Source organism: Homarus americanus, unplaced genomic scaffold (genome assembly GCF_018991925.1).
Source record: "Homarus americanus isolate GMGI-L3 unplaced genomic scaffold, GMGI_Hamer_2.0 scaffold28257, whole genome shotgun sequence".
Taxonomy (NCBI): Eukaryota; Metazoa; Arthropoda; class Malacostraca; order Decapoda; family Nephropidae; genus Homarus; species Homarus americanus.
In genome coordinates this window covers 63464-87095 of record NW_024740706.1, presented here as the reverse complement: position 1 = coordinate 87095, position 23632 = coordinate 63464, and the positions used below count along the sequence as shown (strand labels likewise).

General features: G+C 39.6%; 1 protein-coding gene across 2 annotated transcripts in view; it reads left to right on the top strand.

Moving 5' to 3' along the window:
* LOC121875511 (DNA-directed RNA polymerase I subunit RPA1-like) overlaps positions 1–9895 on the top strand; it is a 44213-nt gene extending 34318 nt beyond the window's left edge. For both annotated transcript variants that reach the window (XM_042380077.1, XM_042380078.1), the window contains exons 20-29: positions 386–464; positions 1505–1647; positions 2941–3161; positions 5485–5650; positions 6525–6692; positions 6877–7020; positions 7246–7410; positions 8186–8332; positions 8718–8874; positions 9332–9895. In XM_042380077.1, coding sequence (XP_042236011.1) covers positions 386–464; positions 1505–1647; positions 2941–3161; positions 5485–5650; positions 6525–6692; positions 6877–7020; positions 7246–7410; positions 8186–8332; positions 8718–8874; positions 9332–9438 — 1497 coding nt within the window. In that variant the 3' untranslated portion in view covers positions 9439–9895. The remainder of the gene's footprint in view (positions 1–385; positions 465–1504; positions 1648–2940; positions 3162–5484; positions 5651–6524; positions 6693–6876; positions 7021–7245; positions 7411–8185; positions 8333–8717; positions 8875–9331) is intronic.
* The last annotated feature ends 13737 nt before the right edge of the window (positions 9896–23632 follow it).

Genomic DNA, 23632 nt, shown 5'->3' with positions numbered 1-23632 from the left:
TATACTGACTGTTAGACATGTACTGTATACTGACTGTTAGACATGTACTGTATACTGACTGTTAGACATGGTGTGTATACTGACTGTTAGACATGTACTGTATACTGACTGTTAGACATGGTGTGTATACTGACTGTTAGACATGTACTGTATACTGACTGTTAGACATGGTGTGTATACTGACTGTTAGGGTACTGTTGTATTACAGTATAACCCCTATTTAATGGACACTATGGAGAGGAATGTCCATTATATTGAGGGTCTGTTAGATGTTAAACCTCCATGTACTGGCTTATAGGGAGAGAGAAGTTCACTATATGGAAGGTTTATTGTAAGTGATTCTTTCATTAATTTGTGTTTAGTTTTTGTTTTCTTTTTCTTTCAGGCAATTGGTGAACCCTTAACTCAGATGACCCTGAACACTTTCCATTTTGCCGGCAGAGATGAACTTAATGTTACGCTGGGTTAGTTGACGGCATTTTTCCTGTACATGTTAGTTAATAGTATAGATGTTGTGTTCATGATCTTTGGTTGAACTAAGATCAGTTCCTTCAACTCTAAATTAGTCTTTTGATCACTGTTTTTTTTTCTTCATAGTTTTATTACACCACAGTGAGATTAAACAATTTTTACTAATCCTGTAATAGACTGCTTAACAGTTTTTGTTGTAATAGACTGTACATGATAATGACAAGTGTGAAGAGCATCTAATATCATGTAAAATAAACCATGATATGTAATAATAGAACTCCCCATAACACATGTTGCTATTGTTTTATGTAATGAAAGTATAAAAGTTGTGGAAAATCATTTCAATACTCTAATGTGACTTAAAAATACAGTAAAGAAAACATAAAATAAAACTATAAAATAAGAAAAATTGAGAGCTTCTTATGTGTGGGAAGTGAATGTATGTGAGGAGGCAGTATGATGTTTGTTAGTGTGGAGACTCGGCTAGTTAGGTCTATTACAGTTTAAACACATACACCTCACACAATCCTCTGCTGTATGTTCACTTTATCCTCTTCACCACTGACTATCAAGTTAAATTTAAGCCAACCTTAAAAGAACTATTTTCTCTTATAACTATAGTATGAGTTGCTTCATTTCTGTTGAGAGGATGAGCTTGAAACTCAGTCTCAAGTTCTTGGTTAAAAACAAGAATCCCAACTGTAGGCTGGAGTATATTCAAGTCACAACCTTGGAGTAGGGAGATATGGTTCACATAATTCCTATGTCCTGTCAGGGTTCTCAATTCATATGTCATGAACCAACCCATTTAATCAACAAGCAGTAAGTCAACCAAGGTTTATATCAAATATGTTTGTCAAAGTCATCACATTATCTTAGCCAGACTGCATAACTTGAGTTTATCAACTCTGGGGCCTTGCTTGTATCTTCTTCATCAGTTTTATTCACCTTGTCTTTGACTCCTATCTCTGAGATGTTATTGCATGGGAAGACCAGTTGTTGTTGTTATAATAACATGTTGTGTAAAGTACAGGTGTGCCTCGTATGGTGGAGATCTTAAGAACAGCCAGCAGGAACATCTCGACCCCCATCATGGAGCTGCCCTTCTACCCTCACGTCAAAAGGTCTCAGGCAGAATTCCTTCGTGTCAAGTTATCAGAAGTGTCATTGTCCAAGGTGAGTCGTGTGTGGTCAGTGTTCTTTCTCAACTAACACTCAATATTATCAGTGTCTTTATTGTAGGTTATTGAATACAGTAGCTCTTAGAATTTATAAACAGATGTTGGACCTAAGGAAACATTTATACTGTACTGTACTGCATTAAGTGTATGAGTGGTCAGCCAGCTGTAACCCTCATCACTGATGGCTGCCACTAACTCACCAGTTACCATAACTCTCCTGTTATAAACCAGGAGTTTTAGAGGCAACAGTTACCCAAAGTTACGAGTCAATAAATAACCGACCGCTCTGAGTGCCAATTCTGGCTCTCAGGACCAGAACCTATTTTCCCCCATAAGTTATTAATGTCGATATACAGTTGATCAACTTATGATGGCTTTTTGATGTCCCTGTAGCGTATAATGGTCAACACCTGTATAAGGAAAGCCAGACAGTAATGAAGATAAGGGTCACAACAGTACCGGTGAACCTGTGCACAAAACACATGTAAATTTAAGTCCAGCTCCAGATACAGTATTGCTGTACAGTTATATCTCCAATAGCTGAACCAATTGGTACAGATCACCTCCAGGAATGAGATATTTTCGGGTAATGCGACGACTCTCTCAAAGCCATATCCCTCATCCCCGGAATTTTCTGGGTAACGAAAATATTTTCTCGGAAGTTCCAGAAATTGCTCATTACGTCATCTGTCAAATCCGTAAAGAAATCCCCCATCCCCAGAATTTTTCCAGGTACCAGAATTTTCCAGAATGATGCATTATTTCATCTCTTAAGCCGTAGAAATATCCCCCATCCCCGGAATTTTCTGGGCACCGGAAAGTTTTTCTCTGAATTTCCAGAAAATACGCCTTATTTTAATCTCTCAAACCTGTGGGACCCCCCCTCTCCCCTCTATTCCCAGAATTTTCTTGGAATTTTCCAAAAATGTGGCCCTCAGAAAATCGTTCCCAAAGTTGGAATTTTCCAGAAAATTCCGGGTTTGGGAACGATTTTCCAATAAAATGTCAATTACGGCTATCTGAGTGTTTCGGCTTTCGGAGTTATTATTGTACAGTATTTGAGTAAGGAGAATATTATCGCACTGGAGAGTTTGTTAATAAAGTACAGTACAGTACTTTGTATCCTACTGTAATTATATTGTTAACCCACATACCATAGGTAGAGTAGGTCACTGTATACCATTTAGCACTTTCTACAATGGGTAAAATATGTAAGTCTCGTTGCCACCGAGTTAATTATAGAACCGGGCATTCCAGGAATAATCTGTTATAAGTTTTCTTGCTGTAGGTACTACATGGCCTGGAAGTTACTTCACGTCTGGAGAAGGACGAGAAACTTCGTGTTCACCGCCGGACCAAGGTCAAGTTGACCTTCCTACCTCATAGGGATTACAAGAAAATGTTTGCCGTCAACCCATCACAAGTGTTGAACTACGTTGAACGTGAATTTATCCCAAAGATACTCTTAAAAGAAATTAAGAATTCTTTTGGAAAAACGAAAAAAATGTGGTAAGTTAACATTTTAATATTACAAGATAGATGACTCACACTAAGGGTTAAACTTAAGACTGATGGAGGCCCTGCTGACCTGTTTTATGTTAAGGGAATACTGTACTGTACCTTCTTTATTTTTTATTTTTAGCATAAAAAATCCATTGCCGTACAAGGTATGATTGGTAAACTGTTAATTCATGCCATATTTTTCTCATTTATAAAAGTAACATTTTTACAAAGGCTTAATTTATGGCCTCTGCTCTCTTTATACTGTGTACACTATATGAAAGGACAGTGTTTAGAGGGGCAGGTATGGCACAGTTCTGTCCTTCAGCATGCAGACATTTACAGTAATCAGTTCTACCATACAAGCTACTATTAGTTGCATCATTGATCAGACATCTAGTATGATTTGTTTCTTGTAAAGTCTTGGAAGAGTTGTTTGAAGTGTCTCATGTTTGTGTACCGTAGTAATGCACAACCTATTGTTGATAAGTTTCTTTTTTGGCAAGTGACCGCTCACCCCTGCTGTTGGTAACCACAAGACGCTTATGAGGCACTATTTCCACATTGGGAAATATACACTGAGCACGTTTATTGAATATCAACTTATACAGAAACTGTTTTTGCTCCTATCATCTTCTTTCTCATCCTTGAATACATTTGAAATTTAGCAAACTGATCAAACTCAATACCAAGACTTTGGTCTAGATTATCTTATACAGTCTCACCCAAAAGTTGGTCTCCCAGCCAGCTACTGCTGCACTGCCTGCTTCAGATATTTGAAACTGTCTCGGTACCAACCAGAACATGAAACCGATACGAATGAATCTAAAGGTTCGACGTAACAGACTCAAGTTCATACATCTAAAGCAGGCAGTCCAGCAATAGCTGGCTGGGAGAGTTAACAAACTTTTGGGTGAGACTGTACATGTTAACAAGCTTTGTTACAGAGTGTTAGGTCTCTTCAAGACTGAAGAATTCAAGTTGACCCAAAGAGCCAAATGGAGAACAGATTAGCTCATAAGCAGAGCTGCTGTGTCAGAAAGCTGACTTTAATCTAATGGATTGATTTGCACACTGATCTTGTGTCACCATTCTTCAGTTTGCACTTATAATGTTGTTCCGTTTTCTCTCTAGCCCGCCACTTGTGCTCAAAGAAGCATTCACTCACATTTTGACTTCAACAAAACTTTTCAGCAACTTGACTGTGGTGGACCACGGCAGCTTCTGATTTGCACTGTTAACCTTGTCGAAAATTTCATGCATGAAGACTGAATATATTCCTGTCTCAGTCATGCATGTGCACTCATGTAGGCCATTTGCCTCATAATGTACTTTAGATATTTAATTATAAGGATAACCATGCATAAGTGCTTTACTAGTGTCAGCCTTGCATGACTGCTGTATGGTGTACACTCACCTTACTGTCAGATGCTTTGAGTGAATGTGTCAGTGTTTCAAAATGATGTGTTGATGCAGTGAAAAGTGTATAAACTCTAGAGAAAGTAAATGAAACTCACAGCAGCTGGGCAGGATTCAGCAGCTACCTGTTACACACAAGGTATCCATGTTGCCAAGTCGTTTTCTGCAGCCACCATAGCTTGGAGACCATTGTACTTTCCACTCATGGCTGAAGTATTATCATATGACTGACCACCAAAATTTTTATGTCAATATTGTGAATACAGTTTTGAGAAATTACACCAAGCCATAGAACATGTTTTGTGCACTTGTGACCTTGGGAAGGCATAAATTTCACAAATCACTCAATTGTTGTCATGTGCTCCATATATCAGAACACAAGTGATCCTTTTCTTCTGGTACATAATTGAGGGAAATTAAAGAGTACAGTCCTTGGAATGTTAGATATGTGAAATGATCTTTTCATCTTTTTCCATGAGTTATACTAATGGTTTGCATAAAGTTAAGGACAGATAATTTATATGATCACTTCAAAGATTACTATGTATCTGTAGTACTCAAAAAGGAGCTCTAGCATGCAAGGATAGTTTCCACTAGTGTGTAAATTCTGAGTCTCATTCTTGCCCCAAAGTACCAGGCTCTCCATGCTGAATGACCTCCCCTCCACATGCTTGACCTATCCCTGGTTCTTCTCCCCTCATCCACTTTTGGTTTTGAATGCAGAAATTGTGAAGCTTTCAGTAGTAATGTAGAGTATATTGGTATAGTCATGTGTACACCATTAACAGTTAACTTACTAACATGGAATAATAAGTGTGTCTTCTACTTTTGGAAATCAGTGAGTTTATAACTGGTGTACAGAGCATTGCAGGCATTGATGACTTAACTAAGGCTGGTTCTTTTATATTTACAGCTCCACAATTACTGAGGAGAATAAAGACAGCGATGGTGATGATGAGAACAACGACAACATCGAACTTGATGCTGCTAAAGAGACCAAAAAGTCTAAGAAGAAGATGAAAGCCAATTATGGTGTTGAGAGCAGCGAGGAAGAGGATGAAGATGACTTCCAACAGGAGGTTGCCTTCACATACACTTTGTTCTCTTATATTAATTAACTTTGTCGTACTATATAATATTATCAACTGTGGGAAAATAATTGGCATTCATCTTCGCCGTCATTTTGTGGCCATTTTCCGTGCTTGGGAGGGTTAGGCATGATTGCCTGATGGCTGCTCCCCATGCTGTGCAGTCTCTTTATGTCTCTCTTGTCAGGTCCTTATCTCTGAGGTCATTACCCACAACCTTTCCCCATGTTATTCTTGGCCTCCCACTGACTCTCGTCCTCTTGAAGTTCTTACTTAAGACTCCTAAGTGTTGAAGGGTCAGTGGCCTTATTTGATTTTCAACATTGTCATCCATAGCCTCTGCTGGGCTGTATACAGTTTACTGAAGTCAGATGGGTCATTCCCTTCAACTGGACTCTTTCACAGTGATATTTTTAGCATGAATGTTTTAGTTTTATCTGAAACTAAACATTTAGATCCTTTTCTTGTAGACTCACTTAGAATATTGACAGCAAGTGCCCAAATGTTGATATTTGTAAATCATTATGGAAGTGAACTTTTTTGGGTCAGTCAGTTGCAGTGAGAAACAAATGTATTTACAGTACACAGATCAGAGAATCTCTACAGTGTGGTGCCTAAGATAATAAACAAACTTCAAAACAGTACAAATTATACCTATAACATAACATACAGCTCATTGAATGATGACAGTTTTATCTCAGGCGGGAACAGCTCGAAACTTCCCCGCTTGGTTTGGTAGGGAGGAGGTTAATAACACACTCGTATGGGAAACAGTTTCTCAAAGGCCTCATACCTAAACCAGTTTCTTTAAGTAACCAGATCATTGTGTGAGTGTGTCTATTAAACTGGACCTAACTTCCACCAGGCACCTGAGGATACTGACGCAACTTCATCATCAAGAAGCAAAAAAAGACAAGAACAAGATTATTCTGAAGATGAAGAAGCTGAGTTGGTGTCAGAGGAGGAAGGTGATCAGGAGACAGTGAAGGAGCAACTTTTACCACAAGATGAAGAAGAGAATCAATCACAGGAGGTAAGACAAATAATCTGAGGTTATATTGTAATGGTTTATGGTTATAATGGTTTAAGGTTATAATGGTTTATGGTTATAATGGTTTATGGTTATAATGGTTTAAGGTTATAATGGTTTAAGGTTATAATGGTTTATGATTATAATGGTTTAAAGGTTTTAATGGTACAATATTGGTTTACCTCAGGATATAATGGATGGTGAAGATGTGAGGAAGCACAAGAAGGGCATTAGTCTAAAAGAAGCAGAGGTACGCAAGGAGACGCTCTTGAACAGTGACAGCTGGATCATTGACTATGACTTTGACAGAGAGAAGGAACTTTGGTGTGAAGTGAGTATAAGTCTCCAGAACTTTGGTGTCTTGTGTGAGTATAAGTCTCCAGAACTTTGGTGTGAAGTGAGTACAGTATAAGTCTCCAGAACTTTGGTGTGAAGTGAGTACAGTATAAGTCTCCAGAACTTTGGTGTCTTGTGTGAGCTGTGAAGTGACTACAACACTGTCCTGTATGCACTCTGTTAACGTGTCTATGTTTTAATTACTGATACATATTGACAGGTCACACTCGTCCTCCCCATAAATGGCGGCAACTACGACATCCCGTCAATCGTGCGCCAGAGATCACAACGTGCTCTCATCCATTATGTTCGTGGTATTCGTCGAGTCTTTGTCGTGGAGAAGGATGATACGCTTCTACTGAGGGTAGATGGTGTCAATATTCTTGTGAGTAATGCACTAGGTATTTTTTTCTGCCTCACACAATAAATGTCTTTATAATATACCATGTTGACAACCAAACCCATTCTCTTAAATTGATTGTTCTGGAAAATATAGAAATGGTAGTACTACTCTGAGAATGTTTTTTTAAGGGGATTATCCCACCCGGGCACAGGTCAATGACCCACATCAGGGCCTGGGGGGCGAAGATATATAATATTAATAATAATAATAATAATAAAATACAAATAAAAAATACCTGAGAAAGGCATAAATACTGCAAATGAAGAGGAAATATTGTGAGACTGACACTGAAAGGTATTGTGCGAGAGAGAAGTGTGATGGCTGCCAGTGATTTTGACATTATTATAAGTTTCTGCTTTTCAATTCCTTTTTATGAGTAGATTCCACTGTAAAACTTTAATATCTGTTGCTTATTGTTCTCTGGGTCACAAATAATGGTGGTTCCAATTCCTTATTTTCACACAACACTGGTCACCATAAGTAACACACAACACTGGTCACCATAAGTAACACACAACACTGGTCACCATAAGTAACACACAACACTGGTCACCATAAGTAACACACAACACTGGTCACCATAAGTAACACACAACATTGGTCACCACAGATAATACAGAAGTACAGTTTTAGTAATACAAACAAGTTGGTATAAGTGTGGCAACCTAATCTAATCTAACATATCATAACTTGAGACTTACTTGACCTATTCTATCTTAACCTAACACTAAATGGTGTTTGTTGTTGTGTGTTGCAGAAAATGTTTCAGTATGAGCACATGCTGAATGTGAACTGCCTGTACACCAACAACATACACCAGGTAGCTGAGATATACGGCATTGAGGCTGCTCAGCGTTCCATCATCAGAGAGCTGCGAGCTGTACAGTCTGTGTATGATATCAAGGTAAAACTTTGCCTCCACAGTTAATAGTACAGTATGACATGTTGATATTAGTATAAACTCTTGTCAAAAACTATTAATTTGGTTCATTTCCCAGCTAATATATATTTTATATCATCCACAGGAAATCTTGTCAAAGTTTGGCTCATGCTTAGAATATTTTGGGCCCAAAACTAAACATTGGTTCTTGGGATATATTTTGTTTATCTGGTGGAGAGAATTGCTGCTTGTAGTGAGTTGTACATTATGTCTACCTGGATAATGTGACCTGCTGTTACTCCTAGATATACCTTCACTCAGAGGTGCTCAGGGGGTATCACATGTTAACATTTTAGCTTTCTTCCTGGCCCACAAAATGCTTCACTAATACTGTAAGTCTTCTCACTAGGTTGACTTCCGCCACTTGACTCTCCTGGCTGAATACTTCACTTGTGAGGGGAGATACAAAGCTTGTTCTCGGCAAGCGTTAAACACCTCTCTTTCACCACTACAGAAGATGTCTTTTGAATCATGTACAGACTTCCTTAAGTCTGCCCTCTTAAGAGGTAAGTTCTTGGAGTACCTCTGTAGAGAATGTTATAGTAGCAAAAGAGGAAAGGGTTGTATTTTACCTGTATATACAGTAATACACACTGAACCATAATGTTTACCTGTATATACAGTAATACACACTGAACCATAATGTTTACCTGTATATACAGTAATACACACTGAACCATAATGTTTACCTGTATATACAGTAATACACACTGAACCATAATGTTTACCTGTATATACAGTAATACACACTGAACCATAATGTTTACCTGTATATACAGTAATACACACTGAACCATAATGTTTACCTGTATATACAGTAATACACACTGAACCATAATGTTTACCTGTTTATACAGTAATACACACTGAACCATAATGTAATAAAGAAATATGTCAATAGAAAGGTATTTGATAGGCATGAATATGTGACTTAATTTAACATTTATATATTTTTTTTTCCAGGAGAGAAAGATTATATGACATCTCCCTCTGCCAATGTTGCTGTGGGACAACCAGTAAAGTTAGGTACAAATGCAATGCAAATGTTGCCTGTCCTAAACTTCTCCTAACGTACCGACCTTGTAGACATTTGTGAAGATTAAAATGTATTGAAATTTTTTTCAAGAAGAATATCATGGTTATTAGTTGTATAAGAAAGATATTAATGAGTTCATATTGACCTCATAAGTGTACACATTAGTTAAGCTGGATCATTTGTTGTGGAGGTTTATATCACTAACTTTTTCAGCTTAATGCTTTATCCTCAGTACTTCATACCCACAGGCTACCTCAGCACATGACACTTCCAACCATTGTCTTTACACACACACACACACACACACACACACACACACACACACACACACACGAGTCACTACACCACGTGACCTCACACAGTATAGCAAGAGACCGGCCCGGACCATCAACTATAATAATTTGTATGTTCAGTTCATGTTCCTTCTCCTTGTAGTACTGAAAGCCTTTGTTAAACGACCCACCCACCCATGTCTTTGTATGTAATAGGTAATTTTTGTCTAATATATATTTTCTGCCTTTGGGCTGCTGAACTTTCTCAATAAACCGTTAGTTAATTACTATTACAGGGATATCTCCGTTAGCCGGAACAATTGGTGCAGAGCACTTCCGGGAATGAGAGATTTTCGGGTAACTAGACGACTCTCTCAAAGCTGGGAAAAATCCTTCCTCCCTGGAATTTTCCGGGTAACGGAAATTTTTTTTTCAGAATTTCCAGAAAATGAGCTTGATTTTCATCTCTCAAGCCCGGAAAAAAACCATCCCCCATCCCTGGAATTTTCCGGGTTTCAGGAAAATGTTCTCAGAATTTTCCAGAAAATGTGCCCCTCGGGAAATCGTTCCCAAAGGCGGAATTTTCCGGAAAATTCCAGCTTTGGGAACGATTTTCTGAGAAAATTTCAATTCCGGCTATCGGAGAGTTCCGGGTTTGAGGGATTCTGGCTAACGGAGATATTACTGTATTATTATTATTATTATTATTATTATTATTATTATTATTATTATTATTACACACACACACACACACACAAATACATACATATACTGTACATGTATTATATACACACACACACAGACGATCATTCCTTCCTGGAAACAAGCCCACGACTTATAATGATCCACAGTGGAGGTACAGCGGCTGGTAGGAGTAAGAGATTGTCTTGTAATGAAGTAAAATGAAGAGTTAGATTTAGGTTTATAAAAAATATACAGTGTGACAGATGGAGGAAGTTTCAGTAATATGGGATGTTATAAGTTGACCTGGAACATTGGTTTAAAAATCTAATGAAACTTATTAGAAATTGTTGATGAAACTTGAAATTTGTGAGTTAAGGAAAGTTGAGAATAATTGTAAGTCTTGTCTTTAAGTCATATATTGTGTAAGGAAATTTGCTTCTTTGTATCTGTGAAACTTATGTTTTGTACGAAGAATAAAGACAACTTGAGTCCATGTCATGTTTGTGTTTGTGTTAAATTCTTGGCATCCAGACTGGGTCGATAGAAGCTGAAACAAAATAAACTTGTAATATGACGATTTTACTGAAAGAATATTATTTATTTCTCTATATATTTTCAGGGAATTGTTTCAATAATTTTTGAAGACAAAATTATATTACCACAAGAGTGTGGATGTTCAGTGTCTGCTCTGAGGAGACTGTCAACATACCTGTACTGTACTGACACAGCTTATTGTTCTAGAGGAAATTTTTACTATACAGGGGTTCCCTGGGATACCTACGGGTTCCGTTCCCGAGGACGTTCGTAAGTCGGATTTGTACGTCAGTTGGAACACATACTATATGCATACTGTACTTACAAAACAATGTTCAAAATCCCACTACATCATAGCCTTTGTCCTTATATACATGTAAAATCACTTAATTTATGACAAGAATAGAAATAAAATGACGAAATACAATAAATGAAAGTAAAAAATAAGTCATCAAGTAAATAAAATACTTTCCTGTAAATTTTAAGTTTAACCTCGTTTGTATCGGCGGGCGTTCGTAAGTTGGACGTTCATAAATCGGGGACCCCCTGTACTGTAAAAAGAAAACAAAGTTGAAAATTTGATGCAAGACAACACAACACAACACACAATGCTTTAATCTTTTCTCTGAGCTGCAGGTAGTAGGCAGCTACCAAACAGGGAGGTACTACTGTCTGGGAAGATATTGGAAGCATAATGTGTTGTCTAATGGTAGTCCCTGCTGCCATATGTGACCAAGTCCCAGGTTGATAATCTGACTTGCTGCCTCATTTACACACAATTGTAGGGTCTATATTGTTTCTTACTTTAACAACACAACATAAATACCTTGTATATTGTTTCTCACTATTGATCTTTTTTTTTCTTAATGGTTCATTATTATAATTATCAGTGTTGCTATTATTATTATTAATGCTATTAAAGCTATTATTATTTAATTTTTAAATTTTTTATTATAAATTTTATTTACTATGAACTAATTATTATTAATATTATTATTATTACATTTTCGCCCCCCCAGTCGCCGATGTGGGTCAGTGACCTGTGCCCGGGTGGGCCAATCCTGTTTAAAAAAAAATAAAAAATGTGAATGAAACTTTTTGTTTTTGTTTTTTGTTTTTGTTTACGGGCATTAGCCCACCCGGCCACAGGTAATGACCCACATCAGGGCCTGGGGGGCGAAAATATAATAATAAATAATTATAATAATAATAATATCTATTATTATTATTATTACAACAATTAATAAAATTAATAGCAAATTAATACAAATAAAATAATAAAACTAATAAAAATAATAACCATAAAAAAATACAAAATTGAAAAAATAAGTCATGAGTGAGAATTTACAATAGAGACCAGATCAGCAACCTGGGACTTGGTCACATATGGCAAGCTAGGAGCTTGCTGGAGGAGGTGTTGCTTGTTCAGGAAAATGGGCAGAATGAGAGTTGGTTGGTGAGGAAGCTCAGAGGACGGCTGGTGGGTCGCCATGCTCGCTGGCGAGAGCGAGGACCGCCAGGCAGGCGAGGAGAAGCGAGGGGCTGCTAGGCAGCGGCGGAGGAGGAGGTGTTGCTTGTTCAAGAAGGTTGGTCAGAATGAATTCTCAATGGAGAGACAGAGCTTGTATACCCAGCAGCCGCTATGAGTCATGTTGGGAAAACCCGAGAAGTCGCCGGTCTTTTGGCTCGGTTGCTAGGATACGGCGACATTGGAATGCGGATACGCTTGGTTGCTAGGGAAGACGGTAACAGGTGGTGGCGTGACTACGCAGTTGTAAGCAGTTGTAGGGGAGACGTCCACTACAGTGTCTTCTCCCCCGGCGCCCAGTAAATGTTGCAACATCATAAGTATGCTGTACAGTAAACAGTCACATATTAATGGTTGAAAAATATTTGACCAAAAATATGACAAATCATTGATAAAGTCTTTGCCACGTGGACACATTTGAAGGTATCAATTGTTTCTCTTACTTGACAACACAATATACATACAGCGTTTCTCACTATTGACTTTTTTTTATAGTTTATTATTATTATTATTACAGTGTTATTATTATTATCATAAATTATTTTACTTTACTTTTTATTCTAAATTTTATTTACTATGAATAATTATTACATTTTCGCCCCAGGCCCCGAGTGGGTCAGTGACTAGTGCCCGGGTGAGTTAATCCCCGTAAAAAAAAAAACGCTTGTCAGTGATAATTTTTGGGGTAAAAAAATAATAAAAACAACCTTTAATTACACAGCAATTTACTGACTAAGAATGGTGTATGGGAGATGCAACAATTATATACACGAATTTAATGGTTTATACTGCAAGTTAGAGATATGGTTAAACATTACACTATGCTCCCTCCTGTAAACACAAATTAATTCATTACAGTAATGTATCGGCATAATATCTATTCCATTTATCAATAGATATTGCCTGATGCAATGGTGACACACCACAATGTAATACAGTACCGCAGTATTTCAGTGCTGTAATTCTAATTTCATATATACTGCATGTACGCTGAACTCGGAGCACCATTAAACAAGAACAAACACTTGTCACAAGAAACTCTCTTCACACTGATATTATGATATAGTACTGTACAGTACACTATAGTATACGACTACGAGACATGTGTACATTACACCAGAAGATTAACGCATTAAGCCCCACTATATGTATCAATAATGCTCTTACACCTTTATGTACTGTACTCAGTTTAGTACTTATGGAGGTACCGGGTAATCACTTATTTTGTTCGCTGTCACGTGTTTTTTCTTCACAATTCACGTGTTAAGTAAAATATTAGTTCATCAAGATAGCGAACAAAATGATAAAATTATTAAAGTAATGGCATGTCTGATATTTGTGTAATTAAAAGCTTTACACATTATTCAACTAGTAGTGTTTCTGTACGAATATTATTTAACAATATTAATAAGGTGTAGTAAGTCTAGTAATACTTTTGTTTTGACTTAACAGGAGTTATATGATCGTACATTTCTTTGTTAAAGTCTTATATAGTGTGGAATACAGTAATAAATAATCTTTCACTTTTATCCTCTTCACCACTGATCGGCTTGTTAGCCGCTTGGGCGATCGGTCACGTCTCTGATTACTTTTCCTTTTCATTTATCTTCTTCACCAAAAAATCGGCTCGCTAGCCGCCCGGGCGATCGGTCACGTCTCTGTCACGCACTATTGGGAAATACTGGGCATGCACCGGCTCCTGAATGTACCTGAACCCGCTCCAGTGTTGGTCAAGTCTTCTCTTGAAAGAGCTCACACTCGGTGCCGTCACAACACTCTCTGGTAGATTGTTCCAAGAGTTTACAACCCTCACTCCGAAAAAGTTTGCCCTCACAGTTTTCTGGACTTGCGGCTTCTTCAATCTTGAACTGTGACCCCTTGTGGGGCGAGCGTCCGCCAGCTCCAAGTAAGGACACTCAACTGAGTAGTGCCCCTAAGGTGCTTATACACCCTCAACTAGGTCCCCTTGCCCGTCTGTAGTATAAGCTAGGCAAGTTCAGGCGCCCAATCTCTCAGGGTAGCTGAGGTGCCGAAGTGCAGGCACCAGTCTGGTGGCCCTCCTTTGAACATTTTCAACCAACTGACAGTCCCTAGCATATCTCGGGGACCAGATGGGGTGACAGTACTCCAGATGGGGAAGCACTTCACTCCTGAAGATCGTTACGAGGGACGGACCGTCTAGATATCTGAACGACCTTCTTATAATACCCAATAATTTATTTGCCCCTCGTGTAACGAGGATGGCCGGCCAAAGGCCACCTTTGAGAATCTGGTGAAAGCTATGGACCCCCCTAGAAAAATGCACATAAACACAACTTTGCATGCAATGAATATATATTGAAAAAAAATATAGTGAATATAAATGTTAAATTTTTATCTGACCTTCACGGACCTCCTGAAGCCCATCCATGGACCCCTTGGGGGTCCATGGACCCCAGGTTAAGAACCCCCTGGAACTTTAAGGTGTAGAAGCTGTCGCCAACGCAACAACCACACTCTAAGTTAACGAGTTGCATGACCCAGTGTCAGGGAATAATCCGATAATACCTTGTGGGGTATGAGATTGTTTGGTTCACACTCAGGATGGAATGGAGAAAGGAAACTCACAATGTGCTCTCTATATACATGTTGTATTGGATGTACAATGCAGCTTGGTGCTGGGAAGGCAGCATGGTTACAAGCGTGATGTAGAGAGAGCTGGTTGGTGAGGACGCTCAGAGAAGGACAGCTTGTGGGTCGCCATGCTCGCCAGCGGGAGAGAGGACCGCCAGGCAGGCGGAGGAGCGAGGGCCGCCAGGCAGCGGCAGAGGAGGTGTTGCTGGCTGGTTGGTGTAGGTAGAAAGAGAGGCAGATCACCACGAGGTCAGGTCTTAAATAGCGGGGGTAGGCGTGGCTTAGCAGTTGACCCCCGCTCCGTGGTGTATGGCGGCGCTGGTTGACTTAGACCACGAGGCATACACTGGGGAATTGGTGGGGTCGGCTAGGCAGCGACAAACAGCGTTTGTAGGGGAGAATTCCACTACAACCTCACAGCTCGTTAACTGCACTGGCTAACCATTACCCTAGAACACGATCCACAAATCGATTAACATTCAGGTTCCCGATTACTGCTAGGTAGACAGAAACAAATGACGTAAAGAAACTTGCCCAAAGTTTTACCTTGCCCGGGGATCGAACCAGGGTCCGCTCTCTTGCGAGGCGAGCGTGCGAGTCAGGCAGAGAGGAGACCGGGTGACGTCATCAAGCTCCGGCCACATACACGTCAGAAGATAGACCTTGTATTCTTCAGACTTTGACCCAGGTATTGCTGGAGCCCCATCATTACAGTTGAGGCATGTTATAAACCCGGAGATTTACTATTTCATGTGTACTGAAGTGATTTTGTATGGTGAATTGTACTGTAATGTGTAGTGTATTGTACAGTGAAGTTTACGCACTGTAGTGTAAAATATACTGCATAGTGAAGTTAAGTGTACTGTATTGTGAAGTGTACTGTATGCGTCTACATGTTCAGAGTTGGCTCTGTTATTGTGTAATCTTGTCATTTTAGGAGGTACAGCGCAGTATTTGGAAAGTTTGGGTAAAGTACAAGTATTAGTAGAGTTTATTGCAGTATTTGACGTCTCGTGCAGCACACCTTAACACTCACCATGATACAGGCTTCATCAATAATGTTGCGTGTTAAAAAAAATAATCATCCAGTAATATACAAATCTCTCAGCAACACGTCAGTTGTAACCAGGACAGTTTTTAGTCGCTTGTTGGTAACTGAGGAGGGGAGAACAGTCATCTTCCTTGGTTCAAATATTGATGACTGTTTAAGGCCACCTGAGAGGCCCTGTTGTCAACATTGTTGATTCATCTCAGGCAATAATAACGTTATTACCTTAACCCCTTAATATTCATGCACGTTTTATTGTAGAATATTAAAACAAATATTACAAACATGACACTTTGGATCCTGGTGCAGTCATGCCGTATAAGTGGCCTTCAATTAATCTACTCTGCAGCTATTTATTTCATAAACAATGATTTAAAAGAAAATAGTACTTTTTTTTACTTATCTTGAACATTTTGTAAAACTAACTAAGGAAAAGTAGTAAAGAAATTCACTATAAAACAAGGAAAAGTACCGTAGATAAATGTGAGGTGGTAACTGCGATGGGTTGCACTGGTTGTTGGCCACAAGAGCTGTCAGTGTTAACTGAGCCTGGGGACCGGAGGGCTCTAGTATGGTGTGTGTGTGAGGTAGTGTGTGCGTGTGCGGGGCAGCACAAACTATAGTGCAACTGTGTCTTTATAATTCTGGATGTATTGGTGAGCTTTGTGTTACGTCACCATCAAGACCTCGGCAACAAGGACACATCTTTACAAGGTATGCTATTAATAAGTTTATTAACTGATGGTTGTGTTTGGTACACACAACATTCCACTACTTACAAATTACTGTGTTAGTACATTAGTTAATATGCTAAGTAAGAGGTGTGTAACGAAACCCATATTATATTTTTATTTCTATCAGTATTATTAATTGTATTCCATCATTCAGTTATATGTTGTTCCTGTACAATGTTTGTGGCGACTTGTGTATACAGATGTTTAGTACCAAGTGGTGAGTTACTTCTTGTATAATGTTATAACTATTGTGGTGTACTTATTACGCCCTGTACATCTTAATGACGTCACAACAACCTAAACTAGATTTAACTCTATTTACTATACCAGCCTTACTGATGATATTGATAATAAAACAGTTAATTTAGCCAGAAAAACACAGATACAGAGTGGATAATAAAAACAATATTAACATGGCTGAGCCAGTTGAGAACCTGAGCTCTCCTGTAGGCACCTGATAATAATACACTCATTATATACATACACCCATAATAAATATATACCCGCTGTATGCTTATCTTCACAGTATACTTACCCACTGTATACATATACTCACAGTATACATACACTCAATGTATGCATACAATCACAGTATAAATATACTTACTGTATACATACGCTCACAGTATGCATATGCTTACTGTATACACACCACATCACACACACACACTCATTGTATATATACACCCACAATAAACATACAGTGTACATACACTCACTGTATAGACACCTTCAAATCATACATACACTCATTGTATACATACACCCACTCATAGTATATACTGTATACCTCCACTCTATATACATACCTTCACAGTATACGTACTCACTGTATTCATACACTCACAATATACATACACTTACTTGTTTTTAACGGGGAATTAGCCAAGGCCACCTACGATTAGCCCATCCGGGCACAGGTCACTGACCCACATCGGGACCTGGAGAGGGTCGAAAATGTTATAATAATAATAAAAAGAATAATAATAATAATATTAATAATAATAATAATAATTATTATTATTATTATTATTATTCACATTGAATAAAATTTATAATAAGAAATAACTTATTGAAAATAAAATAATGATAATAACAATAACAGTATAATAATAATGATAATAATAATTTATCTATATAAAACAAGAAAAAGGATTTTCTGTTTGTATGTTTGTGTGTGGTGTGTTCAATTCAATTTCAATTGTTTATTCCTTGATAGAGGAAGCGGATCCTAGTGCTGTCACTAGGTACCCCTGTACAATGACACCAGAAGCATCTGGCAAGTGTGACAAGTATATACAGTATAAATATTATAAAGGGGCTTACTAAAGCCTAAGGAAGGAAGGATATTCCTTTAACACATAATCAATATTATTTACATAATATCTGGCCAGTATGGGGAGGATCATCGTGTCTCCGTCAGGGGGTCGTGGAGTGGTGGTCCAGCAGGCGTTGCGTGTGGGGACATCTTAGGAGGTAGTGAATAAGGGTGCTGCTGTCGGGTCTTCTGCATAATGCACAAGAGCGTTGCTCAGGGGATGTGGGGATACCAATCTCCCAAGCAAAGTCATACCCAATGATGATACGGTGTGTTTGTGTGTGTGTCTGCACGAAAATCTCGGAAACTGCTTTACCGATCTGGAGGTAGTGGATAAGATGCACAAGAGCGTTGCTCAGGGGATGTTATCTCCCATCATACCCAATGTGATACGGTGACGAAAATGGATGGATCTGTAGTGATGTTGGTGTTATATGTAGTGATGATGGATGGTGTTATATGTAGTGATGATGGATGATGTTATATGTAGTGATGATGGGTGGTGTTATATGTAGTGATGATGGGTGGTGTTATATGTAGTGATGATTAGACAATAAAATAATATTTTAATGCTAAAAAAATATACTTTGCTGTGCCGTTGTAGTGAAACATATGGTGGAACCTACATACACCGTTAATGAATTATTGATGGAAGAAGAAGTTTTGGGGACTGAACAGTGAGACAATGTGGAGCCTCCCGGAGGGTGGCGTCCTACCGTTGCCTAGCAGATGAGCCGCCCTGAGGGCGGCGATTCTGCTAGTAATAATAATAATAAAGAACCATAAAAATATAAAAGTAAAAAAAAAGATCAAAAGTGAGAAACAATATATGTAAGTTATGTTGTCAATAGTAAGAGAAACAATATAGACCCTACAATTGTTGTTTGGGCCGGGGTTTGATATCAAACGATCTCACTTGTTAACACTTGCCTGAATAAGTGTAGAGTAGTCGCTGGTACCTTTGATGAAGCTGGGTGAGATAATAGGTAGTCTCACGGCGTGTCACCTTTGATACAGTCGTTGTTTTGAGTCGTTGAGTCGTCCAAGCCCACCTGGGTTACACTTGTAATTATCTTAAAAAAAAGTAAGTATACACAAGTGTACACAGGTTCTGTTATCTTCATTTGTGGTTCCTTGGTTTAATGTAAACACACGTGGTGATTTTCTAGTTATATTGGATGCTCTGGTAGTTACAGAATTGTTTGTTGACAGACTACTGAGCATTAGCTATTAGCTTGTAATTAGCTGATATAATTAGAGAGAGATACAGCCTTGGGAGCTATGCTCACACACGTCTCTTTGGTACGGTGTCTGGCTGTGAACTGTGTGAAACTGTGAACTAGGAGAACCTCTCTCTGTCTGCTTGTAAGGGGGTATGTAATCTATACGTCAACACAGAGATAAGAGGCTACACTCCACAGGCCTGGGGACATATATTTCTGGGTTGTAACCTGAATCTGTGTGAAACTACAAATGTTTATGTGTGCTGTCCACCCTAGGAGGTGTGACAGAACAAATGCTTATGTAGCTTTATGCTCAATAGTCTGGGTGGTAGAATGTATATAATGAATATATGTCCTTAGCCCATATTTATATAATACTGATTGATAGGGGCTAGAACATTGTGTGTAAATGAGGCAGAAAGTCAGAGCATCAACCTGGGACTTGGTCACATATGGCAGCAGGGACTACCATTAGACAACACATTATGCTTCCAATATCTTCCCAGGCGATAGTACCTCCCTGTTTGATAGCTGCCTACCGCCTACTACATACATACATCCACATTAAACATACACATATTTTATACAAATCTTCACAATATACATACTCACTGTATGCAAATCTTCACAGTATACATACTTTCGTATAATACATACACTTACAGTATACATGCCTCCACTATATACGTACCTTCACATTATACATATACTCTGTATACATACCATGACAGTATATATACTGCATGCATACCTTCACAGTATACATACTCACTGCATACATACCTTCACAGTATACATGCTCTCACTGGATACATACACTCACAGTATACATACACTCACTGTATACATACTCACTGTATACATACACTCACTGTATACATAACCTAATAGTATACAGGTACATACACTCACTGTATACATAACTTAACAGTATACAGGTACATACACTCACAGTATACATACACCCACTGAGTAAAGTAAGTACAGTAGACACAAAACCTCTTGTTATAAATGGTGACGAGCGGTGTGTTTGTTCATATAACAAAAGGTTTTGTCTCTACTCAGTCGGGGTGGTACTGTAGTTACTAAAGGGGGTCTCCATCCATCTGTTACTGGGGGAACCCTTTGTTTTAGATTAATGTATTAGTTAGGAAGGGTAGTGGAAAGACACATTTACCATTTAAGTTTATTCAGTAAGGACGTGACCTGAGGGCACTTGCGTTCATCCTATTTTCTAGGCGGAAGTTGTTTGGACACTCTTCCTAGTCCCCTTGGTCCCTGTTCACCTAGCAGCAAAGTAGGTACCTGCTGTAAATCGAAAGTTGCGAATTCGTATTCAGGGAAAGTTGTTGGAGCTTCCAATAACTTGCTTAGGCATAAACCATTGACTCTTCAGGCTTCTACGCCCTTAACTCATGAGACATAAGGCAAGCATGAACTTAGCATGCTTCCCTGTTGGGCGCTGTAAACGCTTCTGCGCTTCACCTTACACAAGGATGTAGGGGGTGCCCAATAAATAAAAAAAAAAACCTAGATACCGTGGTGGGAAAATGGAGTTCACTATACACCCGCAAAACTAAAGACAAAACATTAAGTACACATTACCGATCCTTCAGTATCGATGGTCGCCGGGCCACACACAGGAACCTCACACCTACACTTCAACAGCCAAACTGTCTGTCTTTTTCTTACACTCCTATCCTGTTGCTGAGGCCTTTTTCTGTCTCCAATCAAAGTAGGTTTTTTTCCAAGGGTCCTTATGTTCTGTTACCCTGATTGGTTGGCACACTGTATGGGCGGGGCTATGGCACCCCATATATGTTTACACGTTATTTTTACTTTTTTTACTTTTATCCTCTTCGCCACTGATCGGCTTGTTAGCCGCTTGGGCGATCGGTCACGTCTCTTTTCCTTTATATTCTTCACCAAAAGGTCGGCTCGCTAGCCGCCCGGGCGATCGGTCACGTCTCTGTCACGCACTGTTGGCAAATACTGGGCATGCACCGGCTCCTGAATGTACCTGAACCCGCTCCAGTGTTGGTCAAGTCTTCTCTTGAAAGAGCTCACACTCGGTGCCGTCACAACACTCTCTGGTAGATTGTTCCAAGAGTTTACAACCCTCACTCCGAAAAAGTTTGCCCTCACGGTTTTCCGGACTTGCGGCTTCTTCAATCTTGAGCTGTGACCCCTTGTGGGGCGAGCGTCCGCCAGCTCCAAGTAAGGACACTCAACTGAGTAGTGCCCCCTGAGATGCTTATAAACCTCAACTAGGTCCCCCCTTGCCCGTCTGTAGTATAAGCTAGGCAAGTTCAGGCGCTCCAATCTCGCAGGGTAGCTGAGATGCCGAAGTGCAGGCACCAGCTTGGTGGCCCTCCTTTGAACATTTTCAACCAACTGACAGTCCCTAGCATATCTCGGGGACCAGATGGGGTGACAGTACTCCAGATGGGGAAGCACTTCACTCCTGAAGATCGTCACGAGGGACGGACCGTCTAGATATCTGAACGACCTTCTTATAAGACCCAATAATTTATTTGCCTGATTTACCTTCTTCTCACAATGGCCTGAGAACTTCAGCTCATTGTCAACATACACACCTAGGTCCTTCTCACACACAGTCTCAACTAGTACATTTTCTTCATCCCGTTGGGACATATGGTACGCCTCCTTACCGTTGGTACGCCCCAGGTGCATCCTCTTACACTTCGTGACATTGAATCTCAGCAGCCATTCCTTCGACCATTCCTGGAGCCCACAGAGGTCCTTCTGCAGCTCTTCACAGTCCGCTTGGTTCTTAATTTCCCGAAATAACTTGGCGTCATCGGCAAACATTTGTATGGAGGAGTGTACAACGTCAGGCATATCATTTATGAAACAAACAAACAACAGCGGGCCCAATACACTACCCTGCGGTACCCCACTTGTTACAGGTACAGATGACGATTTCGTGCCATTAATCACCACACATTGCTTGCGGTCATGTAGAAAGTCTTCTATCCACGCTAGGACATTTCCCCGAATTCCGTACCCTTCCAGTTTGATTTTCAGCCTTTCGTGGGGTACACTGTCGAAAGCCTTGGCAAAATCTAGGTAAATATTGTCGATATTACCACCCCGTTCTAGAATGTGGGTCCAAATATCCAATACCTTGAGCAATTGTGTCAAGCAAGAGCGCCCCGGCATAAAACCGTGTTGGCAATCTTTTACAAGGTTGTTTCGTAGTAGATGTTCCATCGCTGCATCTCTGATAATACTCTCAAGTACTTTACATATTATGCTGGTCAGGCTCACCGGTCTATAGTTGTTCGTGGAGTGCCTATCGCCCTTCTTGAAGATAGGACTCACATAAGCCACTTTCCATTCACTGGGGACCATTTGTTCATCCAGGCATTTACAAAACAGAATCTTCAGGGGCTCTGCAAGCTCGTTGCACAGCTCCCTTAGCACTCTAGGATGCACCATGTCAGGTCCAGGACTCTTATGGACCTTTAGCCTGGACAGTTTATTTCTAATACCCTCTTCTGTGAACACAATGTGGGTCAGTGCTGTGTCGAACCGTCTGTCCTCAAACGCAGGAAGGTTAGTTGCATCCTCTCTTGTGAACACTGAGGAAAAGAAGCTGTTCAATGCCTCAGCTTTATCCTGGTCAGAATCTGCGTAACTACCATCTTCAAGCCTCAGGTCTGATACTCCTACTCGCGTTTTCAATTTCGACTTTGCATAGCGGTAAAACGCCTTTGGGTTTGACTTGACCTCGCGTGCAACCAGCCTTTGGAACTCCTTTTCAGCCCTCCTACACTCTATCTTTGCTTGGTTTCTGGCTCTTGCATACATCCTCCTGTCTTGCTCATCGTTTGACCCAACCCACGTCTTGAATTTCTGGGTTTTCTTCTTAATTTTGTCGACCGCCGCATGGTTCATGTGTAGGGATCCCCTCGTATTCCTAGAAGCACTGGGTTTGGTCTTGGGTATATATTTATCGATCAGATGGGTCATTTTACTAGTTATGATATTCAGCGTAGTGTCTGCGTTCTTGTACCTTAATAAGTCAGGCCAGTTGATACCCCTCATCTCTTCCCTCATCCCATTGTAATTTCCCTTGTAATATTTGCACCTTGGCCTGGCCTTATCTTGAACTAGGTAACAGTAAGTAATTGTGTCCATCTGGTCTGACAAGTACCATGAACATTGTAACGGTCGTTCACATGGGTGTATGGGTGTATACATGTGTACATAACTTCACGGTATACATAACTTCACAGTATACATACCTT